This window comes from Staurois parvus, unplaced genomic scaffold (assembly GCF_062004578.1).
Source record: "Staurois parvus isolate SC_StPar_1 unplaced genomic scaffold, SC_StPar_1.0 ptg000827l, whole genome shotgun sequence".
Lineage (NCBI taxonomy): Eukaryota > Metazoa > Chordata > Amphibia > Anura > Ranidae > Staurois > Staurois parvus.
Window position 1 is genome coordinate 186,298 of NW_028318623.1, and position 9,634 is coordinate 195,931.

General features: G+C 43.7%; 1 protein-coding gene across 1 annotated transcript in view; it reads right to left on the reverse strand.

Annotated features, from left to right (window-relative positions):
• The window catches only part of LOC149443832 (pleckstrin homology-like domain family A member 2), a 60,334-nt gene extending 55,066 nt beyond the window's left edge, over positions 1 to 5,268 (reverse strand). The window contains exon 1 of the mRNA XM_089655153.1: positions 4,332 to 5,268. Coding sequence (XP_089511279.1) covers positions 4,361 to 4,768 — 408 coding nt within the window. The 5' untranslated portion in view covers positions 4,769 to 5,268 and the 3' untranslated portion in view covers positions 4,332 to 4,360. The remainder of the gene's footprint in view (positions 1 to 4,331) is intronic.
• Between the last annotated feature and the right edge of the window lie 4,366 nt (positions 5,269 to 9,634).

Consider the following 9,634-nt stretch of genomic DNA (forward strand, 5'->3'; position numbering starts at 1 on the left):
GTCAAATCCGGGTACCCACTCCCCCCGCTCCCCAAAGGTGCCAATCCTTAACAGGGAGCAAGGGACAAACATTAAAGCAGAACTCCCCCTTTTTGGGTGGAATTACGCTTTAACAGTCAGTAACATTTTTTTAAAAGAGCTTTAAAGCAGAACTAAAGGGTTAACACTTACCTGTCCAATGGTCGTCCGCATCTTCTTTTGAATGCTGGCCTTTGGACCTCTTCATTGTCTGGCAGTGGGTGATGTCACTTATGAGCATGCACAGGAGCTAGTCATTCCGGGACTCAGAGACCGGCCCGGCACTGTAAAGCTGGCCATACACATGTAGATTTTCAAAACGAGAATATTTGTAAGAAAAGTCATACGAACATTCTTTGAATGTTCGATGAATGGACGAATGCTGTTCGAAAATTGTCTTTTGCTTTTAACATTCAACTTTAAAACGAATGTAATTTCTGAACGATAACCACCTAGACTGGCCGAAAATTAGTTTGATCGAGAAAAGTTTTCCTTCCTGCCTCTTAGAATTTTCCCACCACTGCTGTCGAAAATGAACATCGATCTGACCCCACTAACGATTAGAAAAACGAAAAATCTTTAAGGAAAATCGATTCGTAAATGGCCAGCTTTATAAACTGAACAGTTTACAGAGCCAGAGAAGACAGAGAGCAAGGAGGGACATTTTATTGCAGAGGAAACAGTGCACGTCTCTTCTGAAATAAAAGCCTACCTTCTTGCTGTTTCTGATCAGTTCTTCTTTAAATCAAAGACCTCTCTAGCTGCTTACACTGTGAAATAATTTATTCTCAAAGTTCCTCAAAGATCACAACAGCTCTACAGTTGAGTCAGCTTCGAACAGCTTAGGTCTGTTTCTCACAGGTGCCCTCGCTTCTGTCTCAGAAGGGGTTCCTGGACTGACCCCCTGTTGTGTTGGACCAGAATGGAAATGGATAATGTATTCCATTCCAATTTAAAAAAATGAGAACCATGTAATCCCTATGGGAGCCTGGATGTAAGCAGACATGGCCAGATCATGGGGGGTGCTGGGGTGGGCTATGCCCCCCACCAGATTTTAGTTGTGACCCCCAGAAGCCAACCCTAACCTGTAAAATGTAGATTTTCAAAACGAGAATATTTGTAAGAAAAGTCATACGAACATTTTTTGAATGTTCGATAAATGGACGAATGTCGTTCGAAAATTGTCTTTTAACATCCAACTTTAAAATTTCTGAACGACAACCACAGTCGAAAATTCGTTTGATCGAGAAACGTTTTCCTTCCTGCCTCTTAGAATTTTCCCACCACTGCTGTTGAAAAAGAACATCGATCTGACCCCACTAACGATTAGAAAAACGAAAATTCTTTAAGGAAAATCGATTCGTATATGGCCAGCTTTAGCTAAACTGAGATGAGCAATTTACAGAGAAGACAGAAAGCAGGCAAGGAGGGACATTTTATTGCAGAGGAAACAGTGCACGTCTCTTCTGAAATAAAAGCCTACCCAATGCACATGTGCGAGTAGCGCTGCGCTTCATGAATGGTCCTGTAGCTGCAGACTTTTATTTTTTGACAGGGTGAGTGCAACTCCGCTTTAACAACACCCCAAAAGCGGTCCACAAAACGCGGTGCGATGTGCAGAATCGGATCGCATAGGTGTGAATACCCATGCGATCCGATTCTACTGTGCACCAAAAAAAGGGCCCTGCATGTTTTTGGTGCGGGTGCAGTGTGATTAGAGCCTTATAAATCACATGTGATTCACAGAGAAATGCGATGCGGTTCCTGTGAGCATCACATGCGTTATACCGCACCACATATATGTCAGAATTTTACTGAATGTATCTTCTATATAAAATTCAATCTAGACTCTACTGTAAATTTTAGCATGTTCCTCCATATTCTTCTAGTTCTATTTGGCATACCAGCCATCCTATGGCTCTTATTCTCCTGAGAGATGTCTAAAGGGATTTTTCTGCTGTGAATGTACAATATATATGTAAAGCGCTGCATACATTGACGGCGCTATATAAGTACCTGAAATAGTAAATAATTTTTTTCTATATTTTATTTATTTATTTCAGGTACTAATATAGTGCTGTCAATTTACACAGCACTTTACATATATATTGTACATTCACATCAGTCCCTAACCCTCAAGGGGTGTACAATCTAAGGTCCCTAACTTACATTCATACATACACATACTAGGGACAATTTAGACAGGAGCCAATTCACCTGTCTTTGGAGTGTGGGAGGAAACCGGAGCACCCGGAGGAAACCCACGCAAGTACAGGGAGAACATATCGGACACATTTATACATACAGATACTAGGGCCAATTTAGACAGGAGCCAATTAACCTACCAGCATGTCTTTGGAGTGTGGGAAGAAACCGGAGTAACTGGGGGAAACTCACGTAGGCACAGGGAGAACATCCAAACTCCAGGCAGGTGTCATGGTTGGGATTCAAACCAGCTGCTAACCACTTAGACACTCATTGTGGATGAAAATATCCTATATGTTATATAGTATATCAAAGTGCTGATTGGGCAGAACAGCGGCTAAATGGCTAGCAGTTCCGCCTGGTAGTAGTAGGGTCGTTGGTTCAAGCCACATCACCTCCTGCCTGGCGTTTGCATGTTCTCCCTGTGCCTGTGTGGGTTTCCTCCCACACTCCAAAGACATGCTGGTAGGTGAATTGGATCCTGTCTAAATTGTCCCTAGTATGTGTATGTATGAATGTGAGTTAGGGACCTTAGATTGTAGACCCCTTGAGGGTTAGGGACTGATGTGAATGTACAATATATATGTAAAGTGCTGTGTAAATTGACAGCGCTATACAAATACCATAAATAAATGTCCACCTACATGTGTGAATTCTTTAAGCAGGCTGTGTTAAATTCAAATCATTTAGGATATGGCCTGTTGCTGATAGCTAATAAAATATGGAGTACGCTTACTGTGCCCCATTATAGCACCAGTCATCTTAGGTAACTATGCGAAGAGTGATAAAATTGAAGAGCCATAGACATGCCCTCTTTGTGACAATATTTGAAAATGTATTTTCAAAAATATTTTTCATATATTTTGTAATAAAAATGCATTTCAACATGCAGTATATATATATATATATATATATATATATATATAATATATATTTTTATTTTATTATTTTTTTTAATATATTGCATACGGCCAAAGTTGTAGTATTTCAAATATATGTCAATATATTTGGGAAGAATATTTTTTAAATATATTTCAAATATATTTTTCTTCCATGTGGGAACCTTTGCAGTTCTCCGTATTCTACTAAGGTCAGATGGCACAAATGGGGGGTATTCATTTTCAGGGGCGGACTGACCATTTGGAAACTCAGGCACTGCCCGAGGGCGTTGGGTCAATAGGGGGCCCCATGAGATGCCCCTGGTACCTTTTTCATAGACTTTTTTGAGTTTGGGCAAGGACACAGAGGCCCCATGATCCCCTATTCCCCGGGGGCCCCATGAGTTGTCAGTCCGCCCCTGGTCATTTGCATTGCCACAGGGCGCTGGCACTTACAAAGTGTTAGCGGTCTATTAGGACTATATAAGCACTTTTCACTTACTTCAAAAATTGTGTAAAGGGCAAAGTGCAATAACCTTTAGTAGCCAATCAGATTTATTGCTGCTGAAGTTAGGCAAGCCATGGATCATATTGCATTCTGGTTGCTGGAAAGAAAATCCTTTCCGCAGCGCTATCATGTTCTACCGGCAGGGAGCCTACCCTGTCGGCCAAGCACAATGATTACTGCTGGCAGCTACAGCATCACATGCATAAAAATACAATAGGCTGGTTGCACTAAAGTTGATCAATGGGTCAACTTCAGGATGCCCACACATGGTCTCTGCTGAATGGGAAGAGATTCAATCCATCTATGACCGGCTTTAGATGGCACAAGATTGGCTGCTCCTTGTGTTGATATAGTAAATAGATCTCCTTGCTTTTATTCAATACTGCTTATTGTAATGGTTCATTTCGAATGGCTCCCCAAAGCCGCCTACACACTTGCATGGCAGTGCACCGCCATGCACAGTAGCACACTACAGTGTGTTGTAGAGCGCTGTGATACCAAAAATGGAGCAGGTACAATTTTAGGTCCATTGTAGTGCATTAGGAAGCCCATTCAATGGGCAACGTACATCACAGTGTGAATGGGCATTGCTCCCTGTCCCGGAAATTGCAGAACGGATTTCACTTTTGAACACTAACAACAAAGAACTGCCATTGCCGAAATTAGTGTTGAAAGCAAAAGCATGACAAAAATACTAGTTCCTAGAAGCAGCTGATTCTTACCATAGAATTCACCTTCACCAATGGAACAGTCATGGACCCCAGCTTCTTAAGCGTTCCCCCGCATCTCTGGCCTGGTGTTCTTTTCGCGCTCTGAGTTCTTGTACGGCTTTTCTGTTCTGGAAGCCCACCAAGGCCAGTGTGATTTCTGCGTTCCACCGACTGCGTTCCCAGCAGCGGAAGTCTATCTCCTGCCCGTCCATGGTGACCAGGGTAAAGTACACTCGCTCCCCTTTCCTCTCCACGCACTCCAATTTGGCCAAGGAGTCAAAACGTAGCACTTTGGCCTTGCCCCTTTTCCGAGGGTCCGTATACAAGTGCAAACCGTCTGCTGTCAACACGCAACGCCGCTTCTTCCAAAGCTGAAGGAAACTATCGCTTCGTTTCTCTAAGTCGCCCTCCTTGATGGCGACAGGTGACGTGACGGCAGAACGATTCATTGTGCAATGGATCTGCAAGTATGGACAATTCTCCAAATGTTTTAAATTCTTGGTAGTCTTCTGGAAGTCCTCAAGGCCATAAATGTTGGTGGTACCGTTCTTCAGAAGTCAACATCTGAAGGCCACGTCCTTTGTTGGATGTTCTTCTAAGGACTATGGATTTATTTTTTTTTTATTTTGAAGACTTTTTGAAAGAAAACCTCTTGTAGATGGCTTTTCGGCGCATAATCTGTGCAGGAGGCCAGTGGCGGTATCACCATTAAAGTGAGAAAGGAGAATTACAGTCAACCTCTTGCTCTCGTGATGTCTGCAGCTTGAACTGAAGAACTGTTTGCACAGACAGGCAGCTCTGTATGTATGGAGGATGGATACAGGCTGTCTCTCCTCCTCTCTCTCCTGCCCCAAGCCTTTGGGTGGGACCGAATACACACAAGGTAATCGCTGCAAGTTCTACCCAGTCACTCTCGCAGCTGCAAGACACAATCTGCCACTGTAACAGGATGACTGTAGTTATACACTGGCTGGGAGATCCAGCTCCTCCTCTATGGACGGCAGCTAAACACACTGCAGAAACAAAAAAAAAAAAACTATTGACAAGCAGCCAGAGCAGAAATAGGTCAGGATTTAATCAATTCTCAATGGCAGTGGAGGATACCGCTGAAGATGAAATCTTTGTTGTCTACCTAATAGTTATCGCAATGGCTTTCCATGCATTAGTACATCTGAATGCGTCCGCTCCGTTCCACCTGGGAGAGTTAATTGAATTCTTAGAAAGAATGTCAAACCAGTGAATACCTACGGCGCAACGTAGGATTTGTTTTCTTTTTTTTTTTTTAAAAGTGGTAATTTGCAAATGCACTTTGCGCTGTTTATTCAAAATGTAAACCTTGACAGGCTACGTGTCCACTTTTTTTTTTTTTTTTGCACAGCGTGGTTGTAGAATTGTACATTTTACATACAGATGCAAGAAAAAGTATGTGAACCCCTTGGGATTACGTGGAGTTTTGCATGAATTGGGCATAAAATGTGCTCTGAACGTCATCTAAGTCACAACAATAGAAGAACACAGTCTGCTGAACATAATACTACACAAACATTAGATGTTGACATGGTTTAATTGCACATAACATGTAAACATTCACAGTGCAGGGAGGAAAAAGTATGTGAGCCCCTTGGGATTACGTGGAGTTTTGCATGAATTGGGCATAAAATGTGCTCTGAACGTCATCTATGTCACAACAATAGAAGAACACAGTCTGCTGAACATAATACTACACAAACATTAGATGTTGCCATGGTTTAATTGCACATAACATGTAAACATTCACAGTGCAGGGAGGAAAAAGTATGTGAACCCCTTGGGATTACGTGGAGTTTTGCATGAATTGGGCATAAAATGTGCTCTGAACGTCATCTAAGTCACAACAATAGAAGAACACAGTCTGCTGAACATAATACTACACAAACATTAGATGTTGCCATGGTTTAATTGCACATAACATGTAAACATTCATATACCCCGAGGAAGTCACAAGCAGACGGTGACGTAACGCGTAGGTTCGCGAGTCCGCAGTTTACGGTGCGTGGTGACGCACTTCCAGTGTGCGACGCCATCTTGCTACACCCAGGAAGTCCCATACACATGCAGTGTACCCACACATCGGTGAGGAGGGAGGCCTGCTAGGAATGTGAGTTATTCCTAACCTTTTAAATAAAGGAGTCGTATTGAAGTACTACACTTAGAGGGTCTTTTTTTCTTGGCTCACTGGATTGGTGAGCCATTGTCCTTCAGAGATACCTTGGCTGATCAGGGGAAATAGGAGCCCCATAAGGAGATCCATTGAAGGAAGGAAGCTGCTGGCCCATATGAGTTAAGGATCCAGGGTGATCCTGCAAGCCTGTTGGCCCCTAGGGGTCACTGGGAGAAGGTGAGGAGGCAATCTAGCCGCCAATAGGAGAAGATGTTTTGGCACAATCACGAATTTGTCAATTACCAATGCACATTGCATGATTATATTTATCACCAAAAGGACATTGCTGAGATAACTTTTTGGAAGAGTGGACACTTTTTTTGCACTGTTTTGGCACTATAGCACTTTATGTTTAGCCCCTTGTATGATAGGGGTTTCTTTAGATACCTAGGCATTATTTAATGCAGTAGGTGTGTGTGCACGCTGTTTAAGTAATAGGCACCTGTCATATGTTATATTGATTTAGTGTGTGAACACGTGTGTCCAGTACGGGACACAGTTATTTAAGTTTGGCACTATTTATATTTTTACACTATTGCTATGGAGAGTTATATTGTATGAATTTTGATTTTTTTAGGGCTGCATTGCATGAATTGGTCACACATTTTTTTGTATTAATTATGAGCGCTACACTATTTATATGTAAAACCATAACTGTGGCTGCCCCAGCATACCTGTGTAGGTAGAGTCCATAAGTGGTAAGTCCAGATTGGCAGGAATCCATTATGACTATGTCCTGACGAGTCGGTGTTCCTCACAGTAGACTACAAGTTCCAGCAGACCCCTATTATATGATGGTTACACATGAAGTTCCCCAAGCCAAGTTCGGTGCAAGACTCCCCGGAGACTCGCCGGCAGCCCTTGATATCCATACTTTTGTCCATTTTATAATCATCAAGGACAGGAGGGCTAGACCCAGAAAAGACCACAAATGTAGTCCAGGGAAGGCAGTAAAAAAATTAACCCCTTTCCCCTACCTAGTTCAGCCATAACTAACTAACAGTAGGCAACCTGCCTACAAGCTGATATGATTATGGTTAGCAGAGCTGCTAGAAACCACGGGGCCCCATACAGCCAACCTGACAGGGGCCCCCCCCCCCAAAAAAAGCACAGTTTACTATGCTTCAGTTATGAACGAACACAGTGAGTGATTGGAATCCATCATTCATTGTGTTCATTCAGGGAGGAAAGGGGCTGGTAAATGTGACATATATACTGGACCCAAATGTACAATCCAAACGCACACGTTCCTGCGTTAAAAATGGCTGTGTGTATAAGTGGGTGCTGCAGCGACCGTCGGCTGGAACCGAACAGAATCAGCAAGGGATAATGTCACCAGCACACCAAGGATCACTAATATGGATCCAAAAGTTTTAATGAACGATCACATAGTTTCAGCAAGGCAACGTTTCGGAGTCTCGCAGGACCCCTTCATCAGGCAAGTACTGGACCCTTCCCTTACTCTCCATCTTGCAGGATCCTATTGTGTACTTGCAGCTGCCGGTGGGAAGGAGAGGAGGAAAGCCAGCAACGCTGAGGGGGGTGGGGGGCACACAGGGGCACCAGGGGGAAACAAATGGTGCACAGGGAGGGTGATCGGTAAGGCAGGGGTCAATTACTGAAACCGATCCCCTGTATGGCTCTCTCTGCAGCAGCTGAAAGCCAGCTGAAGGGAGAGAAGAAGCCAGCTTTCAGCTGCTGTAGGGAGAGCCATACAGGGGATCGGTTCCAGTAATTACCCCCGTGCCTTACCGATCACCCTCCCTGCCCACATCCGATTCACCTAATGCCTGGGCCCCCCCCCGTTGGCCTGGGCCCTGTACAGGAGGACTGGTGGTACCCCCTTATCCACGACCCTGATGCTTATTATCATTATTATTGCTACTACAGCTAGAATGTCTATCCCCAGCTCTGGTCCATTGTACTGTACTGACTATACTGACAGCTCTCCTGCTGCCTGTCCCTGAGCCAGGCATACTTTATGTGAAGAATAATGACAGGTATTGTCTCAGCTGACACTGCAAACATCTACAAAAGAGAGTTAGCTGGAAGGCACCATCAGAGTTCTGTTATGGGGCCCCATAATTAGTACCGTATGAAGCTGTTGGGTCAGCATGGTGCAAAGTCCATAAAGAACCTCTCCAGCACATTGCTCCAATAATAGAAATGAGGTCCTACTATGTACTATATTATTTATCTAATAAAGTGGTCAATGAGTGTTCTGGACATGGATGACAAAGGATCAATTGCCAGCATCCTGGTCCTGATGTTTTAGTATAGTAAGGCTGGCCATACATTATACAATTTTCTTTAGATTTACCAAAACCCATATAATATGAGGTCAAACCAGGGACGGACTGACCATTTGGAAACTCGGGCACTGCCCGAGGGCCCGGGGTCAGTAGGGGGCCCCATGAGATGCCCCTGGTACCTTTTTCATAGGCTTTTTTGAGTTTGGGCAAGGACACAGGGGCCCCATGATCTCCTATTGCCTGGGGGCCCCATGAGTTGTCAGTCCGCCCCTGGGTCAAACCTAAACAGCACTTTCAATTGTGGGCAGCACAGTGGCTAAATGGTTAGCACTTCTGCCTGGCAGTACTTGGGTCATTGGTTCAAATCCCAACCACAGCACCACCTGCCTGGAGCTTGTATGTTTTCCCTGTGCCTGTGTGGGTTTCCTCCAGGTACTCCAGCTTCCTCCCACACTCCAAAGACATGCTGGTAGGCTAATTGGCTCCCGTCTAAATTGGCCCTAGTATGTGTATGTATGAATGTGAGTTAGGGACCTTAGATTGTACACCCCTTGAGGGTTAGGGACTGATGGGAATTTACAATATATATATATGTAGAGTACTGCATAAATTGACAGCGCTATATAAGTACATGTAATAAATAAATAATTGTATCCAATCAGGCAGGCCCTTGCACTACATAGTTGAAGGTAAAGCTAAAGGAAATTGTATAGTGTATGGCCAGCCTTATGCAGGCCATAGACGGGGAGAAAACCAGCCGTTTAAAAAAAAAAAAAAAAAACTAAAAATTGGTCGTTCAATAGGCGGACGTTACCACCAACAGTAAAAAAAATCGGCCGATCTTCTTCTCGTCTACGGCCGGC